Genomic DNA, 25,197 nt, shown 5'->3' with positions numbered 1-25,197 from the left:
TATTTACCCTTCCTGAGGAGAGTAAATTTGCACATGGTCACTGCTCTGGCTGTGGAGCAGTGCTGCTGAGCAGTCAAGAATGCAAGGTACTGCAAAGGGAAGCAGTTAACAAAAACATCTCTGGTGTAATGATCAGGTGCTCAGTTGGAAAGCAGCTTTTGCTCTTAGTCCTCACTTCCATAATGAATGTCAGCTTGGCATTTGTTTTTACTAAAGTTATTTCACCAAAAATGCTTAAGTACTGTATGCAGGTGCTTGTCATTTTGTGAGCTGAGTTCTGCTTCTTGCCAGACTTCAGAAAAATCTGTCTAAACATCTGCATGTTTTTCTGTAGCCTCCTGCACATGTGTGCACAGCTGTCTCCTGGGTACATCACATCCTTTAGATGAGTTGCATTTTAATGGGACATCAGTTGAATGCAGGAATCTTTTGGGAAATTTTTTATTTGAACATCATGACAACTGTGGTGAAGATTCCTGGAGGTCTTCACTCCTCAGAAGTGTAACTTGGGGGTCTAATTCTGATCCCATGGATGTTAAAAATTAAATTTCTGTTGAACTGGATAGCTATGGGAGCAGGCTTTGGTCCTCTATTCCTCTACAAAATTATGCATTCAAATGTTGTGTTAATTGAGTTGTGGGAATTTTTCCTGGAAATATTCTTTGAGTGCCAATATTTAGTAGAGGATTCTAATTTTTATTTTTGTGACTGTATACTTGTATACCTACCCCTTGAATTATCTTGAAACACATGCCTCAGAGAAATAAAATTCTCTTCAGAGCACCATAAATGGGTAATGCAATATAGCTGATGCTTTCTTAGCACAATTTAAATTCATTTATATAAAGAGAAATGCATTGTGATTATTATGTAAGTGGCCTTATTTAATAAAGAAATAGTATAAACAAGAAAATTTGTGATAGTATTAGGCTAATTTATTTTCACTAGTTTAAGAATACTTACATACCTAATTAAATTCCTGTTTTATGGAATGTAAACAACACTTTCAGTCAAAAACCTACCTTTATTTAGGAATTATTTTGAGTTTCTTATATTTTCTCAAATTGGCTAATAGGGGTGTTGAGCAAATATCAGGCAGTGATCTCCTTTGAAATTTAAACAGCTGATTGGACTTTGCAGCTGGTCTCTAACAAAGGTAGATGCAGTTCTCTCCATGCTTTACTTCTGTTCAAAAAAACCTTCAAAGGCATTTAAAAGGCAGGTATTCCAATAAGGCATAGGAAAAATAACTTTGATTCTTAACAGAGGAGAACTTGCATGCTGAGAATGTGATTCAGGTATTTCTGCAACCTCAGCTTTCAAAGCCTTTCTGTCATCACCTATGGCCAGGGCACCTGGAGAGCTGGAGCTGTGGAGCAGGGGAGCTTGTCTGGGGCTCTGTGTTGTGGTCTGGGTGCTCTGAAATATTTCATTTGCAGCAGGAGATCTTTAAAGGCTGTTTTGAGACTGATGGGATTGCACTGCAGGACTCACACAAGCTCTCAGGGCCGCAGCAGAAGAACATTTAAGCATTCCAAGCTGACAGCATCAGCTCCAGTACTCTGGCACTGGCCTGGGTACCCAGCAGGGAAAGGTTTGGGTTCCTCTGTGAGGAACTGGAGCCACACTTTGAGGGGACTCAGTGCTCCTAGGCATGCTCTGTTACACTGCCAAAGATAACCCTTTTGAAGATCACTTCTGCAGAACTTGGTGCAGATAACTTTCTAACAGCTCGAGAAAAGCTGTTGGCATTATTTCATTATTGAAGAATTTTGTTACCATCATCTTGTGGAAAGATGAGTTCTCAGCACCCATCCATTCATGTTGCTCTATAGCTCTTGATGCATTTACTGATTATTTTGGTTTTTCCTCTAAGATATAGGCTTATAGCCTTGCCTTCCTCAAGAATATTAATAAGAATGTGAAGTTGTCACAGTTAACAGCACTTCAGCTGAAGTGATGTGGGTGTGTAGTGGAGTGTTGAATTTTTATTTTCTTTTTTAACATTTTTCTCAATGTTCTGGCCACACTGAGAAATACTTAATTCAATGAATATTAAAGACCAGCAACACCCAACTGCACATTAAAAGTACACTATTTTTTCCCTTTATTTAAATGTATATTTTGAAATCAGATATATAGCAAGTTTGAGGAACAGATGAGATCTGTCAACACATTTCAGCTCAAGAGCCCCTAAATGATTTTGTGCTGTTTTTCTTATATGTGCCAAATTATGAATGTGATCATGCAACTACATCTTTGAAATGGTGCAAACATTTCTATGGAGTTTTGTTATGATTACTCTACCAATCTTTATTTCAGGTGGAAATCCAAAATCATCACGAACAGATTTAGGTTATATCATTTCAGAGACCCTAATTCCACAAACTAGCAGCTCTTCTTCAAGGTTTTGTCAGCTTTGGAGGCTCCTTGAATCTCTTCCAAAACTCAGCTAGTATTCTCTGATGTTCCTATTTTTCCCTTAAGATTCTTAGGGCTTAAAATTTTGACAGCCCCAACTGCATTATAGCAAGGTACAGCCCTCAGGGTGGTAAAACTCGTGTAGCTGCCATCCCCAGTCCCTGATTTTCTCACTGGAGCAAAAGACTGTCAGCTCAGGCAGAATTCTCCTAGTGCCACTGCCACATTAATGGCAGTGAGAGCTCCATATCCTACAGCTGTGGGAGTATTTATTGCTATTTCAGCCTAGGTGTGCTGGGGCTACTGCTGGTTTTAACTTGTAGGTACTTCAGGGATTTGTTTCTCAGAGGTACATGAGACTGACTGCCCATGCTGCATCAGAGTCCAAAACCTGTCTGCCATGAAAACCCATCAATTTTTGCTTTCCTTTCAAGAGAGGTGTCCATGTACAGCTGCACAACTGCAGCATCTGGACAATAATGACCTCCTTGTAGAGCCCTCCTTGCTATCAGAGATGCTCTTTGGTCAAAAGTCAGAAACTGGTAGAGTCCAGGACCCTTAGCCTCCTGTGATCTCCAGATTTCTCCTTCATAACACAGGGGTCTGTCCCGTTTTGATCAATAATTTCCTTCCACACTCTTCAGGAAATATTTCTCTCCTGGAATAAGTAGTGAAGTGTCTGTTCTGTGGCTTCAGCTCACCTTTTCAGAGATCTCTGGTGGGTGGGCAGCTGCACCTCTCCAACCAAGTACTGTGTTACCTGGGCACCTGCCCAGCTGTCAGGACTAACTAGACTCCCTCTGTCTGTGGTTTTGATAATCCACTCATAAATTTATCTACTCAGTGCAGAGGTGACTATGACCCACTCATTGGATTGAGCATCCAGTGCCAGCAGGTACTTCTGGAAAGATCAGTCTCTACAATTTATATTGTGACTGTCAAGGTTTAAATTAAAGCGTAATGGAGAAAATTCCTATATTTTTAGAAGTTAGATGCATTTGTAAAAACAGGAAAATTGCAATTAGTCTAAAATTACATATAGAAAGAGATGACATCAAAACTCTTCAGTTGGACTTGATTGACAGTGTTAAATCTGTTATAACATCAGTGACGCTGAAAAAATCCACAGTAGTCTTTAAATCAAAATAATAGAATATGACTTTTTTGGTAATACATAAAATGCTGAATATTTATAAAGTAGTTAAAAACGTAGACACTGAATAAGTAATGGCATCTGTCATTGTTAACTCTGCTGCTCAATTTCAGGCCATTTTATAAATCCACAAAGTGGTGGTTGTCTTCAGAAGGGTAAGATCTGATCCTGGTTTCAGACGGGTGGACTTGTGAAAAAAAGAAGAAAACCCCCTAAATATTACTGCTTATATCAAATAATTCTCTTCTGTTATGTGACTTGATCTTTCAGCTCCTGATTTTCTACAGAGTCAGTCAGAAGATAATGCTTACATTTATTGTGCATATTCTCATCTGCTGTAACTTGGAGCCCAGTATTCATGAGGATTAATGATGTGCTTAGAGTCTTTTAATATTTCTCCTTCACTTATTTCACTATAAATACATTCGTTTTTTCCTTAAAAACCGAACCCTGAATTATAACTTTGTTGAGAACCATGTATTACTGAATAATGACTATAGTGATTATACCAGTAGACTGAAAATGCAATCTCTTTCTTTCTCACTTAAGGATAAAAAGAGTTATTCCTGTCCTGTGTGTGAGAAGTCATTTTCTGAAGATCGACTTATAAAATCTCACATCAAGACAAATCACCCTGGTAAGAAAAAAAATCAAGGAAGATTTCTCAGTCTATTGCAATAAATGGATAAGGGTTTAGAATGAGCAGTGTAATGTGATTATATTTCTAAGAAAGAGAAGAGTCTATTTCTAATTCAACTGGTTTAGAGTAAGAATTGTGTTGGTTTTGCAGATGTTAAAATTTAGAGTGAAAAGTGTTCCTGTTTGAGTGTGCTGTGAAATATGTCAGGTAATTGAAATCTGTCTTCATCTGGCAAAGGGTGAATTCAAATTAAGCACTGGAAAGTTTGGGATCAGGCACATAAACATCCTGTAGCAGCCCAGGAGATGTGAAATTCCCACTGGCCCTACATGAACTGACAGGAATGTGTTCAGGGCTCATGATTTGTCTGTAGGTGCCTGATGGGAATGCAGAGCTGGCCCTGTGCATGCCCAGGTCCCCAGGGCCAGCTGGGGTCTGCAGCAGGGCTCCTGCCAGAACCAGCTGGGATGTGGTGTGACCAGTAGGAATGGAGCTGGCAAGTTCCATTACTGGAATCAGTAATGGGTCTGGATGCAGCAAACTGCCCCAAACTCTGTTTACACCTTGCATTCTGGTGCCCTGATTTATCAGTGCCAGTACAAGATAACATGAATGTGGTGAGTCAATGTGCTGTGCCTGAGTAAACAATTCTTTCCCAGATCTTGGGAATTTGATGCCAAAATGCTGGTGTGGGGACTGGTTTAAACTCACTGATGTGAACTCAGCAGTCACACTGGTGTGTCCCTAATTTCCTGCTTCTCAGGATCTGTGTTATGTTGGATAGAAAGTCCTGCTGCTACTGCAGAGGAGGGAGAGGTGACACTTTCATTAATTCATAATGGCTCCTTATCACCTGACATAATTGGATACAAAGAAGGAAAACACTGGTCATGCTCAGACTGAATCTAAGGGGAAAAAAAACAACTAAAGTGATGTAACTTTCCTTGTCTTTTTGGTCAGATGTACAGCATAATAGGTAAAGCAGTAGTTTTATCTTTCTACTGCCACTAGATAGTGCTAGACCCGTGTTTTAAACAATTTCCTTCACTTTAATTTCCTCCTTAACTCCCACTTCAGCTCTTTAGTTACTAAACCTCTTTATTTGCAGAGCACTCCAGAGCAGTGTGGTTGGAGGGCTTGTCGTACGTCAGAGGACATGTCTGATGCAGGAAATTGAGATGAGAAAAGGCTTCTGAACTATACTGTAGTCAGGAGGTATAACTGCAGTAAGCATAGAAATTGAATCTCAAGAACTGTGCCTTTAAAGCCTTTGTGCTGCCTCAGGCAGGGAGCATAGGAGATATTCCTGAATAGCAGGAGCTGAGAACTGGCAGGACAATGATGTTCTGTGCCCTTCCATGTTGTCATTAGTCTGTTCTTGTCCACTGACTGCTGAATGATCACTGTGTGCTATGTATGAAATACCAGTTAACTCTGGAGCCCTGAAGTACTAAACTTGTCGATTTATAAATACTCCTGAACAATTCATTTGGTATCTGAATCTCTCTAAAAAAATTATAATGTAATTTTATTTTTTTAATTCAAGTGGGTCTTTTAAACTCTTACAATAGAAGTAAGGTTCAGAAAGAAAATCTACACTATTATTTTGTGTTTTCATTTCTCATTCTTGTATCATGGGCGAATAGAGCTTAAAGGCAGAATAGCAGATTTATTAGATGTATCTCTGGCACTAAAGAAATACTACATCTAAGATATGCCTATGCAACAGTTATGCAACAAGCCTGTTTTAATATATTGAGGAGAATTAATGCACAAATCTTTTTTATTTCTGTGAATTTTCTCCTTGTAATCAGGAAGACATCCTTTATTTGTACACCACACTTAATTACAGGCCATATAAATGTGAGGGGTCTGATGGTATAAGCTATTAAATACTGCAGTGGCATGAGTGCAGTTGTTTTCAAAAATATAAATTAAAATTAATGAAGATGAAAGGAAAGACGAGTACTGTTTAAGATGAATTTTAACGTGACATATCAAAAATTAATTTAAACTGAAGCACTTTCATATTTATCATTAAAATATTCTAGAACTCCCCCTCTTCTTCCTTTCTTAGTATCATTCTGCATGCCCTGCTCCCTTGTCTCTTCTGTTTCATCAAGTAGAAAGTATGAAAAAGTAGTCTTTCCTATTCTGTATTTGCAGGGGAGTTGAATTTTGGTCCCATGAAGGCAGTGAGACAAAAATCTCCATAGACTTTGGCAGAGCAGTATTTCAAACCAAAGGGCTAAGAGAGCTTGGCTTTATTGCCCAATGATTTTTGTACGCAGCAGTGAAGAAGGAGTCTTGGGTTCTGGTCCCAGCTCTCAGAATTATCTACCTTTCATCCACTGTCTGATTTAATATATTTCTCAATAGTTCTGAGACATGAGAGGCATCAGCTTCCATAGCTCCCCACTGAGCAGACATCCTAGCCTGCAGTCATGAATGAAGGATCTAAGCCATGAAAGGCAGAATGAGGGTTCAGACTTATGGCTGTATTTTTCTTTTTTTTTGGTACCTTAGAACTTATCTCTGCTCAGTTCATGGGCTTTTATAGTTACCTTTTGAGGTTATTTTCCCTGTGCATATGAGTTCAGGCAGGATTTTTGTGATTCCATTCTGGGACCGATCATCAGGAGAAAAGGTGATTTTTGGTAAAAATTGAAGTTTAGACAGGAACTTTCAAGTTTATAAGATTTGGGGCATAATATGTCATCAACTTTCATGTCTTAAGGTTTAGATTGCATGAGTGTTGTACTTTCATTAAGTCAAGAGATAGCATTTCATTCATCTGACGTGCATTGAGCAATTTGATTTATTTTTAAAAGCATCTGGCAGTGTTTTCATTATGTGTCTAGGCCACTTTAATTTAGACTTCATTATTTTGAACTTTTTCACTGTGACAACCAAAACATTATCTCATATGAAGGAGATACACAGAATTGAGTGTGTCTAGCTTGAATAAAAAAAGGCCAGGAGAGGAATCTTAATTGCTGTCTTCAGCAATCTAATTAAAAAGAAGACAGAGGGAGATTTTTCTTGGAGCTCTACAGTGAAGAGATGTCAGTTGAAACAAGAAGATTCTGACTAGAACTGGGAAAACGGTTTTGACTGTAAAGATGGTTAAACACTGCAATGGGCCAAGAGAGGCTGTAGAATCTGCATCCTTGGACATGGATGGATATGACCCCAAGCAACTTGATGTAACTTTGAAAATGGAACTGTTGACTGTGCAAAGTTGACTGTGCTTGGAGTAGGTGACCTTAGAGGTCCCTTCCAGTCACATTTATTCCATGAGCCTGGTTTTCCCTTTAAAGTGCCTGATTATCAGAGTTCTGACTATTGTAGCTGTGGCTGAAGTGAATTGTCTTCAGATCCTTGACATCTGGAAATCTGGGGTGAAATCATGAATAAAGCTTTTGAAAATATTAAAGAAAAAATTCCCAATTTAACTTATGGGGAAGGGTCACAGTAATAAAATGATCTTTTGTGCCAGTGGCCCAAGCAAGTTTTTTTATATTTAAAATATTAATTTATTTTTTTTTAAACAGGCAGCAGTGAGGACAGTGAGTTCACAGATCAGGAGAGAAAGGACAGAGCATCCTAGAAGGCCTAAAGAAAAAGAAGGTCCTTGTGCTCTTTGCTTAAGTCAGTTTTGAGTGGGAGTAAGGGAAATACAACTTTTAAAAGTTGGACCGAATCAGGATCTGGCTCTTCAATATAACTTACAAAATAAATTGTCTCATGTCCTTCTGGTTCTTACTACTTTTTGCATTTCTCTCAGAGGTTTCAATGACTACTATTTCTGAGATTCTTGGCAGAAGAGTTCAGCTGAAAGGACTCATTGGAAAACGAGCTGTGAAATGTCCCCACTGTGATTTTTATTTTATGAAGAATGGATCAGACCTTCAGCGTCATATTTGGGCTCATGAAGGTAAAACTCTGCTTTTAAGCTTTTGGGCATATAATGAGTTCATATTCCACTGAAGCTTAGCCTGACATAAAAAAAGCCAGATTCAAGTTTATTTCTATACTCAAATGCAAAACTTCAGGCTGCATTGGAGGTTAATTAATCAGTTTAATGGACTCTGGATCACATATGGAACTTCACACTCAGGACATTAACAGACAGTTTAAATATTTTATAAAAATTATTAAAATTCTAATGCAATTTTTTTCCAGAACACATTCATAAACATCTATAAAGTATTCTATGTGAGTAAGGAGGAGTAAGTTAAATACATGCTCAGTATTTTGAAACAAGTAATTTTCTGTATCTTCCTATGAGTCTCTGCTGTTCCTTTTACTTTTGTCCAAAAGTCCTTGATCTGGAAATCTGTTAGTAAACCAATTGAAATCCAGTTGCTTTGATGTATACATAACTTTCTGTGAATATTTTAAATAAATCCTGCAGAGCATGGCAGCTAGCTGCCATTGACACAGACAGTGATCAAATCCCCTAAGACAATGCTCATCATATTTATGACATTTTTAGAGAGAAATTCCAGTAATATGGCAACACATGGGTTAAAAGTGCCTTGAATTTAAAATCTTTAGACAGTGAAATCTTGTGTCTACCCAGTCTGTGTATTTTATAAAAGGTTGAAGACAGCTTACATGGTTTTTTGTCCCATTAGTAATCTGTGGAACAGATTGCCTGTGATTTTAGGTTCTTCAGCCATCCCTGTGCATGAGAGGGGTGCTCTCAAGCTGATACCTTGTTTCCAAAGTGTTCCCATATAGGTAGTTCAGCGTGTTTGTTTGACTGATCTAACTCTGAGTTTTCCTGCTTGTGTACCAGAGCAGGGCTCCTCTCCAGTGGCCTTTCCTCCTTTAAGGAGTTTAGGTAAGGCAGAATGTAGGTTAGAGAAATTCCTTGTGTATTCCATAGACAAAGTTCTTTTATTCTGACTGGAACTGGGAACCCATGCCATCAACCTGGCAGGAGAAAGAGGTAAATAGAAATCTCTTCCCAAATCAAAGTGTGCAATCTAGTCTGCTTAAAGCAGACTGTAATTCTTCATGCTTGTAAATCTAATTTTAAGGTCATGAGTATCAATTTAAAATGTGCAGACCCTCATGAAACTGTTGAACTACTCTGCCAATTCAGATTTATTCAGCTTTTCTTTGAAGGATTTACTTTGTTCTTGTAGATCTTCTGTTAAATGACCCACTGGGTATTTCTCTGTATGCTTTGGACAGTTTGAGGGAAGAGAAGTTTTAAGTGCTTGTATCTGCCTGAACCATTAGCAAATGGCACTAATTAACCATAAAACACAGCTTGCACATTTAACTTCTGCTTTCATGTTAACTGCCTAATGGAGCAGTCCTCCTTACAACAGATTTCCTCACTGTTGGTTGTAGTAAACAGAGAATGGGAGTTACCTGAAGACTTCTGGAGGGAGACATGTACACAAGCTTGGCATAAACACAGGCAGCCTGGATTTTACTTCTAAAGGGAGGGTAGGTTTAGCAAGGCCCAAATATCAATATTTTCCTGGCCAAACTCAGTACTTGGCTTCAGTGGGGCAATATTCAATTGTGAAAGAACTCCTCCTTTCTCTGAGCAAGTTAAGTGATGCTGTCATGAGCTCAGCATCATTTACACAGAAGCTCTAAATGAAATTTCTTATTTGTAGGCATCCAAATTCTGAAGTGTTTCTCTTTGTCCATGTTGCTCACATGATCTGAAATTTCTTTCAAGCAAATGTCCAGCCTGGAAAGGCACAGCCTGGTTGTTTCAGGGTGTATTTATTTCATTTTTAGGTGTGAAACCCTTCAAATGTTCCCTCTGTGAGTACGCCACTCGGAGCAAGAGCAACTTGAAAGCTCACATGAATCGTCACAGCACAGAGAAAACTCACCTTTGTGATATGTGTGGGAAAAAGTTCAAATCAAAAGGCACTTTGAAGAGCCATAAACTCCTTCATACTGCTGATGGTAAGTGCATTAAATTTATTATCTATTTATTAAATCTATTTTAGGACAATAAATATTGGCTGTACCACAGGCCTTATTAACAAATGCTTTTCAGTTGAACACTTCAGTGTGATTTGCAGATTTTTTTTATTCCCAGGAGACACCATTTGGGAAATAATTCAAAACTTTGTGAAATTAATTTCTGTGAAAGACAGCTGTCTCTGAAATATTAGGTTTCTCTGAAATTCATATTGGCTTTATATGCCTTCCTTGTTCTAACAGGGAATTGTATATTTTAATAGAAATTTGAAATTGCCAGTAGTTCTGTCTCTTACTGTTAAATCTCTCACTGTTTTATTCTATGAGAATATTATTAGGATCCTGGTCTGATCAGCCAGTGGCAAACCTGGGCACTGTCTCACACTCAGCACCTCATTTGCCCTGCAGTTTTATCATTTCTGTGATGATAACTGAAAAAAGCAAGATGCGCATCCAGAAAAGTATCCAATTTTTTATATAAAAGTTTAGAGCACAACAGTACTTTATTTTTCTGTGATTATCACACTGAAGTAAATTATTGAGCAGAATAAGTTGTACAGACCTTCATTATGACTTAGTAGCTTGATTTTTGTTACTCATGCAATTGTGTGAAACCTCATTCCACTTTTTATTGACCATTTAATTTAGATTCTTTTTTTTTTTCAAATTACATCTTCAGAGAAAGCACACAATGATCTGTTACATTTTTAGAATATATTTAAGGTTTCTGTGTCAGAGATATTTTTTAATGCTTGTGTCTGTGTGTTCAAGTGGAAGAAACAATCCTTTTTACACCAATATGCTACATCTTACAAGAAGATTATAGTTATTGTTTTATTACCAAAGTTATTGTAGAAATGCTATGTGTTGGTAAATCATTTGTTATTCACAAAGTACTTTCCAGTATTTTGAAGTAACTTGATCAGTACCAAGTAGGTCTGGCATATGCATCTAAGCTTCATGTGTCAGAATCAAGATTTTACTTATCAAATGCAAACCTCAGCTGATTTCTTGCTAGGAGAAGGAGGCAAGTTGTTGTATTTGGATGAAAAGAAAATTTCAAGAATCATCAGTCTATAAAGAAAAATAAAAAAGTCTCTTTCTATGGCCCTGTAAAAAAAAAAATCACTTCATGGGGTTTCGTTTCAAAACCTTTCTGTTTTGTTTTCACCATCTGGCATGATGAAATAGGGAAATTCAGCAATGAAAGTTGAATTTGTTTTCAAATGTGTGTTACTTGGATTTCTTGAACAAATCTATGTGTGTATAAGTCACTAATGCAATTCATCTGAGCCTGGTTTGAAATTCAGTGTTGTTAAGAACAGCAGTATAGTTGAGCAGGACCTAGCCATGTCTGGATTGTGTTTAAAAGTGTGAAGTTATCTTTAACCATTCAAATCCATGTGAGGACCTGTGTTCTTTTAGAAGTTACTGCTAGGTCAGGCTGAAACCTTGGCTGTGGAGGCATTGCTATTACCAGGAGCCTTCTTTATTTGGCTTCAAATTCATCATCTTCTGGATAACTCCAGCGACTTCTAGTGGAAAGTGTCCCAGCCCATCACAGGGTGATGGGGGCTGGAACAAGATGACCTTCCAACCCAAACCATTCTATGACTCTGTGTTCCTTTTTGTTAAGATTCCATCTTTGACTGGTACAAATAAATCCAAGACTAAGGCTCTTTTGCTTTGCTTTTCACACTTCCAAAACTGTTCCGGGAAATTCCCAGTACCTTTGGAAGGTGAGTTTGACCACTGTCTCCAGTGGAAGCAGGATCTCACTGTCTGTGGAGTCTTAAGTAATTTTCCTCACTAAGTTCACCCCAGCAAACTTTTCATGCATTTCAAACTCTTGTGAAAAAGGACATTTGTCACCAGGAATGTGGTTTGTCAGGGGACGCTCAGCATTCTGAGTGACAGTTTCTCTTTGCCCAGTGTCCCTTACTGTAGTGACAGCACTGCAGAAGGTCTTAGCAGCACACATCTAGGGTTCTTCAGTTATTTCACAAATAAGTGAATTTGAAAGCTGTTTCACTGTTTATGAGTCTTGTCCTCCTGACTTATGAATCCAAGCAATTTTTGTTCAAATATCAGAGCCCTGCAAGGTCAATTTAAGTCATGGAATATAAAGTAGTTTTGTGTCTGATTTATGCTTTTCCAGAAGACAGACTTCTCAAGAGTGACATGATAACAAGCAGTTCTGTATTCCAGGGTCATTACTGCTTGTGGGTAGAAGTAAACCAGAAAGGCTGATTTTCATTATTTTATTTAGATACCAGAAGGTGCTTCTTAGCTGTGTTTTATAGAAACTTTCACACTTGATATAAAATGCTTTTACCTTTTTCATCAGCATCTGGAATCTAAGAAACCTCATCTCTTTGTGATTATACAGAACATTGTCTATTCTACTTCTGCTTTACCTTTTGATTCTTTTACTTTTGGAATAGTTTTTAGCATCCTTTTTCCACATCATTCAAATACAATTTGCCAGCTGAGCACATTTAATTCAGGAATGAAGTTCCTTCAGTATTTAATGCACTTTGTAATTTGGCTGTAGGTAGGAGAAAGAGAGTGTGAAACCCAGAGAATAAAAGGAAGGAAATTGTGTTCATTTAAATCATAAGGGGAAAAATAGATTAGTAAGAGAGACTGCTTTGAGGGGAAAATGTATTTGAATCATAACAATTCAGTGCTGGAGACAGAAATAACTAAACCCATGTGAACAAGATCAAACATTGGTGTTTTGAGGATTTCCGAGTGTGCTTTACAAACAGCAAAGTAGCTGTGCCTGCAGTTGTAAATAATGGATTTCCTTCTTCCATTTAGGGTGCACTATAACAATTCTTTTTCTTCTTTCCCAAGTGACTATCCCAGGAGAATCCAGAGCATTTAATACTTATAATTTAAAGATTGCACTCAAGCCTTTTTTTCTCCCTTATTCTGCTCTTAGCTCTATTTAACCAAAATTTTGCAGAGCAAGCGCCAGACTTCTCGTGTTGTTCATTGTTCGTTCTTAGCATTTGGGAATTTATCTTAATAAGGAAATAGAATCAGTAGTTTTCTGAACTTAAATAGAAAAAGAATTATTCCATTTGCTGTTCCCATTGCAGGAAAGCAGTTTAAATGCACAGTTTGTGACTATACAGCTGCCCAGAAACCACAGCTCCTACGTCATATGGAACAACACGTCTCTTTCAAGGTAAGAACACATATAAATCATGCTTAAAGTGATTAGGAAATACACAGAACTTTAGATAACAGTAATAAAACTGCACATTTTCTTGTTTGATGACAATTAACAGTATATAAACATTTTAATATTGTGGAAATTTTGACCTTATATTCAGACTTTTGAGATAGGGTTATTTTATTTGTGACCGATTTGTAATTAGTAGTTTTACTTGACAAAAATATCTATATTTTGCAATATGAAACAAATTTTTTGGGTTTGATTATCAGTCCTTGAGTAAGTGAATCTAATATGTACCTTAAAAAGTCCTGGGAAGGTATGGAAGCAAATCCCCACTATCACTGTTCATTCAAATTTTTCCCAAATTTTCCAGTCTCTTGTACTACAGATGAGTTCATATACTTGAAGAAAATTGAAGAGAATTAATTTTAAAACACTTACCTTAAAACATTTGTCTGAAACATGCATTGGGAAGAGCTTTGAAAAATGTTCATGTTTCTATGAAGTATTTAGGTTAGAGATACAGTTTATTTTAATAAATGGCAATATGTTTTTATTTCTAAATTTCAGATTGGTTCTCAGTGTGATAGGTCCTAATGTAATGTATTGTGAAATGTTATATTCAGTAAATAGGAATTATACTGGTTCCTTTTCCAGAAAATACAATATTTTTTATTTAAGAAAACGTTCATTTTAATGCGAGGCTTTATCTTAATAGTGAACATATTTCTTATTGAAAACATGATACTATTTTCATATGTAACATCTTTCATTATCTAACAGTTCATTTTACTTCTATAAAGAGTACACTGCAGGCATTCTTAACAAGTTCTATAAAGCAGCAAGGCAAGCAGTCTTTTGAATGATGGTTTAAGTTTTGGAAGACAAAGCAAGTTATCTAAAGAGATTTTTCATTTTGAAAAAAAACCCAATTTTTCTGTCTTAAGTATGTGGTTTTGCTCCAAACTTATATTTTTGAAAATATTTTTTTGTAAATGAAAATACATAATTTTCCTTTTTTGATGGCTAAAGTGATGAATGCCCTCACAGTGCAGTTCTTGAAATGCAGCCGGTTCTGACCTTGGGATCTGCCTACACATAAGTGGAAATTCAGGACATTGTCAAGAGAACTGAACTCTGGCTTAGATCAATCAGGAGTATTTGTCTAGAGGAGTTCAAAAAGTATTTGCCTCCTTCTAGGACAGTTGTTTTCATGCTTATCAGGCTCAGAGAAATGTCACTACTTATGTGACCTAATGATCCTTTAATCCATCATATTTCCCAGCTCCATGAATTTGCAATCCTGCTATCCAAGAGCAGGGAACATGCATGACTTGCACAAGTGAGTGCTGCAAGAGCACAGCAGTCTGTCTGCATTTTATTTTCTTTAAAAAATGACAGTTTCAGCAAGAGAAAGAGAGTACCCATCTCTGAAATATTGAGTAGCTGAATTTTACAGTACCCTCTGAAGCATAAGGTTAAGGGAGTCTGAACATCACTTTTCTTCCTTATTTTTGCTGTTTGGAACCTGAAGGAAGATCATGAGCAATGAGCTTAGGAGAGTGTTCTAATCAATGTACCCTGACCGCAGACATTTCCCTGCTTTAAATTCAGCTCCTGGATGAACATTTCTGTGCCAACCATTTTCTGCTGAGGAGCTTTAGGTGGGACTGCTGTGCATGAAACATTTTCCATCCTATTCTGAGGTACTTGACTTTTTCCTGAGGACTTCAGCCAACATCTGCATGCTTTTACCAGGACCTAATGCTTGTGTCAAGCTCCCTATGACTGTGACACATCTCAGTCAGAAAGTTACTATCAGAGGTTAACTTTAGGCTCAAATGTTTGTTTTCTTAATTTTTATTTCTTTAGAAATTTGTCTCTCTGTCAGTTGAAGAGAGACGTGTTCTTAAAAAATTAGTTAATTTAGTTGCCAAAGTCAGCTCACCAAATGGTCAGAGAAATGCAAATGCCAGGAAAAGGTGAAAGAAATGAGAAAAGGGGATAGGATAGGATAGGATAGGAAAGGAAAGGAAAGGAAAGGAAAGGAAAGGAAAGGAAAGGAAAGGAAAGGAAAGGAAAGGAAAGGAAAGGAAAGGAAAGGAAAGGAAAGGAAAGGAAAGGAAAGGAAAGGAAAGGAAAGGAAAGGAAAGGAAAGGAAAGGAAAGGAAAGGAAAGGAAAGGAAAGGAAAGGAAAGGAAAGGAAAGGAGTTAAATTAGATTGGCTGTACAATCATTTTGTACTTTCAGTTATTTTAGTTGTCTTGCTGCTGTTTTTTAGACCAAAGCTCACAGCAGCTGGGTCATTTCATAGTAGAGAGTCTCCACATGGTCAGACCTGTTAACATCAATTATGAAAACATACAATTTACTGAATTACAAAAACTGGGTAATATTCTTATAATAGTGAGAGTATTTGTTGTCTTGCCCATAATAAAAAGTACCAAATCTAGGTAATGTACTTCAATTTCTTTTGAATTTTCGAGAGTTCCATTGAAAGATGCCCAAGCCAGAAATGAGCATGGTTTCTTGGGATCAAAACATTGCAGTTTGGCGCAGTATCCTGAAGAGGTGAGGAAATACAGTCCAACATTTTCCTTTTTGCCCCCAGCCCTTCCGCTGTGCACACTGCCACTATTCCTGCAACATATCGGGGTCCCTGAAGAGGCATTACAACAGGAAGCATCCCAATGAAGAGTATGTCAATGCAGGCTCTGGGGAGCCTGCAGCTGAAGCTCTTATCCAGCAAGGTACGTCTCCACCAAATAAGATTTGTTGGTTTGTTTGGTTTTTTTCTGAAGCAAACTTGGTGAGAAGCTAAACTTCTGTGCAGTATGTGCACTTCAGTTTATTGGGTGCTATATGTTAAATCATTATTCCTTTTTAGTAATTCTGAAATGGCCACCTTTTACCCTTCCTTCAGTGTCCTTTGTTCTTGGTTTTTAAGGGTGTGGGAACCAAAGTTTTGTTTGACCTTGACTGTGCTATTTGTTGTTGCATACATTTATCATTCACACTTGTTTGTCTCTTTTTGTAAGTCAAGTATCCCTGCCTGTTGAAATGTATCCCTGCTTGTTGAAATGAATGATAAATTTCTACCATTCTGCTGATAAATTTCTGTGACAATTCTGCAAGGTTGAACTCAATGTAAGGTTGAGCAAACATAAGGAAAGAGACTGAAGAGTAAATGGCAGCAAATTATTCCCCCACTAGAAAAATCTGGGGAGAAAAGAGAGTACAGGTAAAACAGATTAGGAATTGTTATGCTCGGAATGTGGTTTATGGGCAAAGGAAGCACACCTTGTCTGTGTAAGTAAGCTAAGAATGTATTAGTAGTAAAGCAGAAATCACCACAGTTTAATTTAGGATTAGTCTGACTCCCATAAGTATCTTTGCTGTTACACACTAAGCAGATGAACCAAAGCAAACAACTGATTATAGTCAGGTACATTTATGGGTGTAAAGCTCCTTCAGTTTTCTAGTGCCTGGTGTGAGGAACATTGAGCAAGAAGAGGAGAAAGCCAGATTAAGTATTAAATTGCGTGGAAAATATGTTCATTCTTGGTAAAATTAAGTTTCCTTCTTTGTTACTCGTAATTTTAGAAAGTGTTTTCCCTATTTTTTAGTAGAAACTACCAACAGTTTCGTCTTTTGGAATCTTCAGTTTCTAATTTTGTTGAAGGGAATAGAGACTAAAATAATGCCGTTGTATTAGATAATGAATTAAATGTAATTCTTCTAAGGTTACATTGTTTCTAAATGCTATTTCAAATCATTAATCTAACACATAACATTTATCTATTGAAGGCATTAATCCTTGCTAAAATACTGAACTCATGACACAGAGAACTCAGTTGTAGATTCTCCCTTTAAACTTGCTCTATAAGGGGAAAATATATAACTACAATAAGTAATCTGAGTCTGTGTTGGTTTTATATAACATTTTTTTGTTTCCTTTTGTCAAAAAAAAAATCCCCAGCCAAATAATTTTCAAAGCAAATATCTATAACAGTGTAGGAATATATAGTATCGTTTTATTATTATTTTCACAGGCAGTACAAGTCCATGGGGAGCCTGCAGTTGTTTTAAGCAAGTAATATTTGCTTGGTCAGTACTCAGAGCCTCTATTTTGTAGTCACCCAGATGAAGGAAAAACTCTTCATCATGGGGAGCTTTGTTTAACTTTCCAAATATCTGAGCTCTGCAAGGAATTATTTGTCTGTAGCTACTTTTAGGAATAGATATGAGAGAATGAATTCTCCTAGTATAAATTAGGGATCATACTTGCAATGTTTGGAACAAAGAAAATTAATCTTACACTGATTAGGCTTTCCTTCCCCTTTGGGAGCCAGATAAATGCATTTCTGAAGGTAATTCTTTTCCACTGAAACATAAGAACTGCAAAGTTGTTGAGATGCAAGAGTACCCTTAAAATGGAGACAGTGGAGAGAGACGAGAGAGAGGAGTTTCTAACTTTTTCCTGTGGTGGTTATCCTTTTCCCACCACACTGGAACATGGGACAGGATGAAATTTAACAAGGTCAAATGTCAGCTTCTGCCCCCAGGGTGGAGCAATGCCTGGCACCTGTCTGAGTGGGAAGATCAGCCCTGCAGACAGGAATAATCTGGGTGGCAGCAGCTCCCCAGGAGCCAGCAGTGAGCCCAGAGGGCAAATCCCATCCTGGGCTGCATCAAACCATTAAACACAGCATGAGCAGCAGGGAAAAGAGAGGATTATCCTGCTGTGCTCAGGGCTGGGATCACCAGGTGAGGATGTGAAGGTTCATGACTGTGTCCAGAGAGTGACAAGGATGGTGATGGGGCTGGAAGTGATGTCCTGTGAGGAGCACCTGAGGGCTCTGGGCTTGTCTGGTTTGGAGGAGGCTCAGGGGTGATCTCACTGCTCTCTGACAGCTTCCTGAGGGGTAAAGGGGAGAGGGAGCTGCTGAGCTCTTCTCCTTGGGATCCAGTGATGGAACATGTTGGAATGGTTCAGAACTGTGCCTGGGAGGCTAAGACTGGACATTAGGAAGCATTTCTTTACTGAGAGGGTGTCACAGACATATTTTCTGAAAATTGCTTTCCTTAGGATTTTTTTCTCCTGAGAAGCTGAGAGGCCTCAGGAACAAAATGTAAACAATGATTATCTGCTGCTGTGGAATGCAGCAGGTGGATCTGTGATTGGCCCATGTTGGTTGTTTAATTAATGGCCAATCACAGTCAGCTGGCTTGGACACTCTGTCTGAGCCACAAGCCTTTGTTATCTATTCCTTGTCTATTCTCAGCTAGCCTTCTGATGAAATCCTTTCTTCTATTCTTTTAGTATAGTTTTAATATAATATATATATAATAAAATAATAAATCAAGCCTTCTGAAACGTGGAATCAGATCCTTGTCTCTTCCCTCATCCTAAGACCCCTGTGAACACGGTCACAAGAGGGTGATGAAACTGTGGAAGAGGCTTCCCAGTGAGGTGATCAATGCCTGAAGGCTGTCATTGTTTAAGGGGCATTTGGGCAATGCCCTTAACAACAGTTTTAACTTTTGGTAACCCCTGAACTGGTCAGGCAGTTGGACTGGATGGTCCTTGTAGGTCCCTCACAAGAGAAACAGCCTTTTCTGTTCTTTCCATCTCTGGCTTTCATCCTTCTTTCTCTTCCTCTCCTTACACAGCCTTTATATTTGCTGTGCTGACAGTAGTGCTGTGCCTGAATTCCACATTCACCTGTGGAAAAGTCAGGCATTTTAGAGTAGTAATGAGGCATCAAATCCATGTAGGAGCTATGAAGTCAGTGTCTCTTCTCAGGGCTCAGTAATGAAGAAAGCTATATTAATAGGTGTGATTTCCCACATGCAGCTTCCTTTGCCAACTCAATTTCCTGTTCTGTGATGCATCAGATGTATCTTGCACCTGGGCTCCAAATAAGGCCAGAGATTCCTTAGCATGCTATAGAAACATCAATTTTTCTCAGTGTGTTGGTATCTCACTGAGGGGAGAATTGTTCCTGGCGGGAGACATTTGCATTTGGAAGTGATAAACATGAATCCTATTGAAGTTAATGAAAGTTTTCCTGATTTGAAAATCAGAATGTTTTCTGTATTTGGTTCACACAGCACAAACAGATTACTGTGGACATATTCTGCAGTGTGACAAGAAAGTCATATTTGTCTTATATGACACCTGGGTATCATACAAGGTAATAGATGTTAGAAATAGATTTTTTACTGTGAGGTACTGGAACAAATTACCCAGATAAATTGTGAATGTCCCATGCCTGGAAGTGTTCAAGGCCAGGTTGGATGAGGTCCTGAGCAACCTGGTCTAGTGGAAGGTGTCCCTGCCAATTGGCAGAGAAACAGAACAAGATGAACTTTAAGGTCCCTTCCAAGCCAAATCTTTGAATGACTCTGTGGATTTCTGAACTGCTTGGGCCAGAAGTTGCACCTTGATGTCTGACAGGCTTCTGTTTAGTTTCAATTACTGTATTCATAGATCTGAAAAGCAATTTTGGAAAATTATTCATATATTCATATAAAGGAAAAAGACCTTTCAGGCCTGATATTAAACAAATCCTTTGAAATGAAGAGACTATAGATGAAAAGGAAAAGGAGAGACTACCAGCAAGAAAAAAGGCTTGAAAAGAAATTGAGAGGGAAAAGGAACAAAGATTAATATCTAATAAAAGCTGTCTATATGTATTTGTATTGTATTCTGCTTTTTCTAAGTTACTTTCTGGGCCCAGAGTGAATTGCCTCACACTTGCTCATCTCCTCTACTCTCAGTTGGGTTTTGACTGCATTGAAGGCACTGCAAATAAACTTAATTGGAAATATTTATATGAATGTAGACTGCTGGACTGTACCCAAGATTCCTAGAATGAGCTTATAAATAAATGAATGATTCATAGAAGAGGGACTGTGTTCATTGGAGTAACTGCATTGCCAAGGATAGACAGCAGTATTTAATTTCTGGGCTTGTGGTTAGAAATTAGAATCACCCAGGATCAGAGAAATGCTTGGGATTTTTCAGAGTATGTGTGGGTTTCTTTGTTTAAGTAGAAGTCTATGATCTGACCTTTATTTTACTATTATAAAGTAATAAAGGAAAACTAATAGCATAAGAATTTGATATATTCTGCAAAGGTGGGAAGAATATTCTATATTACCCACTAGTTTTTCTGCAAGGCCCTGTCTATGTGCTCATTTGATGGCTTATTTTATAGTTTCATTTGCTTTGTGCTGGTCAAGTCCCATACAATTTTTCCCAAATTTGTTTCTTTTCTCCTCGATTCTCCTCGAGAATCTCCTCGATTCTCCCTCCCATCCATAAACATTTTGTTTACATGTCTGAGAGACAGATTTTGGTTTGTGTTTGTGCTTGTGCAGGCCATAGATGAGGGTCCAGTTGTGGCCTCAGTGTTCTGTTTTACAGCTCTCATCACATGCTCTCTTTATACGAAAATGGGAATTGTCTTGTGGAGATTTTAGGTCAATAAATAAAAAAGAGCACATGCCAATGGAAAGAAGTTGTGGGGCTATGTAATATCTGCCTGCAGTGTTTTGTTACAAGTATCAGTTTTGTTATTGAAAGTAGTAAAGGTGTGTAATTCATTCACACTCTCTGTATGTTACCCATTATTCTAAAAAATTATCTAGAAATTAATTTTTTTGAGCTTCCATATCAAGTCACTGATATGGAGTTATATATTACCAGTTGAATTCTATGCCTCTATTACTTGTTATTTAATTAAGGTCATAATGACAAAAGTTACAGATTTAATTTACCTGATGTGTTGTTACAATAGTTTTGATATCAAAGTAATGCAGAAAAGTGTTCACTGCTCCACAGCAATGTGTTTTTTCTAATGCTACAGATGGGTGTGAAATTAATGTGTAATTTCATTTTCTGTAACTGATAATATAATCTATTCTAATCTGAACGTTTTGAGTTTCCTTAGTCAAACTGCTTCAGTTTTGCTTAAAGATAGAACATTGAGCATCTGCTCTAACAGTGAAGTTTGGTAAAGACCTGGCAAAGAAGAGGGTTAGTGTAGTAACACAAAGTTTCACTGAAAGTAAGTCTCTCTCACCTTAGAGACTGGATGTAGTTACCTTCTGTTTTATCAAAATAAAAATTTTGAGAAAATTTTTCTTTTCACCTGGTTACCATTTGGTAGCTCTCCGTTAATGTAAAATGAGATGTTTTTTCTAATTGCCTTGTTCATAAAGGACTGTGCATCCGGGTCTTGGCTTATATCCAGCTTCTGTGAGTGTGTTTGATGCCTTGGAACATGATGTGGAGTCAGGCTTGTGGTAGCTCAGTTCCTGCTATTAGATTTGTTACAGTGAGTTCTGGTCACCTAATGCAACAATTTATCACATGCAGGTTATTCATATTGTCTTAAGTCAATAGAGGGGAAAAAAAAGAAATACTTATTTGTATAATTACAAGCAAGTGAGATCTGACATTTGACCAAACAAATTTCATAAGCAAAAGAAGTAAAAGCTCTTTAATCTTGTATAAAAAATTGGATTCTCATGATTTTATTATGCTTAGATTTTTACCTGTAATGCTGCACACTCACACATTAAATATTGTGCTAACTTCTTGCTGTGCATCATTTTGTAGACAGAAAACTTTATTTACAGATTCCTTTTAACATAAACCTCAAGAACAAAGATATTTGAGTAAAGAGAATATTGCATTGTTAATGCCTCCTTGTTTACTTTGCTAATGTAAAAAAAATAACAATGTTTGTTTTGAAACTTGAGAAAACTAGAACAGCTATATTAGGGAAGGCACATTTAAAAAATATTACTAAAGTATGCCACTGATGTGTATGTTAAATGTTAACATATTTCATATTGGACAAATGGCTAAAAGAAAACATTTTACAGTTACATGGCTTGATTGACATGGGGTCAAATTAAGCAGGTTGTTCTTGTGTTGAAAAAGAATTTATATGAAAATAACTCAAAGAATTTATTTGTGTTTTCTTGTAGGTGGCATTAAGTGTCCTGTTTGCAGCTTTGTGTATGGTACAAAATGGGAGTTCAACAGACATCTTAAAAACAAGCATGGAATGAAGCTGGTGGAGAATGATGGGGAGACCAAATGGGAGGTAAAGCAAAATAACAATGGCTTTAACCCTCAATTTTTTTAAAATTCTGGGGAGAAAAGTAAGGATAAAAATAAAAAGTGTGAAAAAATGTGGTTCTGACTTTATATAAGATCAGAAAGTTGTGGGATCTTATCTTTGCTTGAATGCGGGTCTTCTATGTATGTTAAATTTTAATATACAGTAGGGTTAACAGCCTTCTAAATGCTTATTTTTGCATTTTAGGCTTCTAGTCCTCTGTTTGCAGCAGAAAGGGTGAAAGCTTTATTAAATAAAAGAGAAATTGAAAAACTTCCTGCATTTTATAATATGCTGAATATTCACTGGTGTTAACTGTAAGATGAGCAAAGCTGCCGGAAAAAACTTATGTCTTGGTCCAGAGAAGGCTAGAATCTAGAAAACTGAATTTTTTAATTGACCAACTGAAAAAAATATAATGTTATGAAGAGTAAGTCTTCTATGATATGCTCTGTGTTTTCAGCTTCAATCCTGGAGATGCAGAATCAATGGCAAAACCATAGATTTAGACACTTTTATTAAAAAATTATCGTTGGCCAGTGGAGTGTCTTCCACTGCCCAAGCAGGCTGATTTTGATATCCAGTGAGAGGAAAAAGCCAGGAATCAACTGCAGCTGTTTTAGGCCTCTTCTGCTAAATTTCAGTCTGGCTCCATCACAAATCTAGTACCTGATTTGGAAGAGCTGACCTGCAGGTCTTGTCTAACACTTATTGAGTATCCACACACAGGATAAGTCTTTGAAAAACACTGGAGTAGATTCTATTTGGACAGCTGTTCAAAGAAGTAGGACAAGCATTTTAAAATGCAACCCTTCAAAGTCCTTTATCCATATTCCAAATTATTATCTGTACACTTTGCCTGTAGCTGCTCAAAGCTGGAAAAATAAGAGGACATCCTGGGTGCAAGAATGACTCTGTTGCTGAATTTGCAATAGAATCTCATCAGAGCAGGAATATATATTGACAGCTTGTTTTGAAAAAAACATAGTTTATGGAAAGGATAACTTTGCAGAAACAAAATGCCATTTTTTTCAAGGTTCTGAGGTGTTTTAGCATATATGCAATATAAATTCATTTTGCTCAAAAGGTTTTTGGTAAACTCTGGTACAGTACAAGTCTGTTGTTAGTTTAAGATAACTGTGCAACAAAAATAAGGTCAAGATAACTTTGCATCCTTAAAGCAACTTTTGAAGTAGAATCCAGAAGAACATTGTGGGATGATTATCCTGTCTCCCATTTAACACTCTTCTTGAATTCTGTTTCACACACTATAGCTCTTGTTACAGTATTTGTTGTCCAAACTCATTCCTTGTTGCTGTTAAATCATTGAAATGAGATTATTCATGCCTTGGCTTTGTTTCCAAGCTAACTGCTGAGGTTTCTGAAGAAGCATCCACTCAGTATCTCCATATCACAGAGGCTGGAGAAGATGTTCAAGGCACTCAAGCTGCTGTGGCTGCATTACAGAACCTCAGATACACTTCTGAGAACAGTAAGTTACCTTTTTCCTAGGTTGGAACACAAATACACCTTTTTTTTCCAAATAATGAAATTATTTTGAGTGTACAATATACAACCTCCTGTAATCTCCTATTAAAAATTTTTAATTAAGTCATCCAGAACTTACTTCTGGGGGGGTTATATTTTCTTAAAGTATAAATTAAAAATTATAATTCATTATGAATTCCTATATCCTGAAGTCATTAATACTTATCACTGCCTGTTTTGCACTTTATTATTAGCTGTGTGGAATTTCCTGCCTATATTATTAAATATGCTGTGAAATTAGCTATCTTGGCAGAGTAGATGGTGTGTATCTAATGACAATTCTCTGGCTATTATTTTTCTCCCTCTCTGGCTTTAGTCAGCAAGACTGCAGGAGTGACATGGTGGAATAGCTCATTTACCATGTTCCCAAGGCAGCACTAACAATCTCAATTTTGGTGGTACACAAAATTAAGTGAGCTATTCTGTATCAGATTGAGAAGGAAAAGAGTAGTATTAGATAATGTCTGCCAAGTGATAAATAACAAAAGCCAGGAGAAAAAAAAAAAAGGCCAGATTTCTGAGAGTGTAAAAACACCAGACTAGAGTAGGTGTTCCTAGGTGGCTTTTTAAAATTTTTTTAATACATATAAATAAATGCCCTGGTTATGAAAAGACAGCATTTTACAATTGTTTATCATTGTAGTCTTTACAGTTCACAATACAGATACATGTCAAAAACTCTCAGCTTTTATGGGCTTTCCAAACATGCTGCAATTAAATTACATTACTGCCAGTTTCTGTATATTACTTCAATGAGTTGAGGTTCTGAGTAAGTGAAAACTTCTTGAGAACTTTTTTAAAACCTCTTCATATCTAAATTAAAATAAATATTTTCATGGAATGTACTGTAGTCTTAATTTTCAGCATGAAGCTATAATTTTTTGAATAATCTTCTTTTTAGAGCATCCAACTTCAGGTACTCTTCCAGCATATTCCCTCTTAGTATAAAACCAGTAGTATCTTGTCTAAAGGCAGTTTTATAGTTAAAAAACCCCAAAGCAAGCAAACCTTTTTCAGTACTCAGATACATTTGTTTCTTACATAAATAACAAAATATAGCTACTTTTCTATTTGAAATTAAATTATCTGACCTAGACTGCCTATACTATCACAGTATCAACCTAAATTTAAAAGAGCTTAAGTTAGGAAA

At 37.1% G+C, this 25,197-nt stretch overlaps 1 protein-coding gene across 2 annotated transcripts in view; it reads left to right on the top strand.

Annotated features, from left to right (window-relative positions):
* Positions 1-25,197, top strand: part of ZFAT (zinc finger and AT-hook domain containing) — a 115,011-nt gene that overhangs the window by 76,617 nt on the left and 13,197 nt on the right. For both annotated transcript variants that reach the window (XM_058031447.1, XM_058031439.1), the window contains 7 exons: positions 4,124-4,211; positions 8,002-8,151; positions 9,984-10,157; positions 13,283-13,371; positions 15,974-16,112; positions 22,366-22,484; positions 23,865-23,991. In XM_058031447.1, coding sequence (XP_057887430.1) covers positions 4,124-4,211; positions 8,002-8,151; positions 9,984-10,157; positions 13,283-13,371; positions 15,974-16,112; positions 22,366-22,484; positions 23,865-23,991 — 886 coding nt within the window. The remainder of the gene's footprint in view (positions 1-4,123; positions 4,212-8,001; positions 8,152-9,983; positions 10,158-13,282; positions 13,372-15,973; positions 16,113-22,365; positions 22,485-23,864; positions 23,992-25,197) is intronic.

The sequence above is a fragment of the Melospiza georgiana genome, chromosome 1 (assembly GCF_028018845.1).
Source record: "Melospiza georgiana isolate bMelGeo1 chromosome 1, bMelGeo1.pri, whole genome shotgun sequence".
Classification (NCBI taxonomy): Eukaryota; Metazoa; Chordata; class Aves; order Passeriformes; family Passerellidae; genus Melospiza; species Melospiza georgiana.
This window is presented reverse-complemented; position numbering and strand designations above follow the sequence as displayed.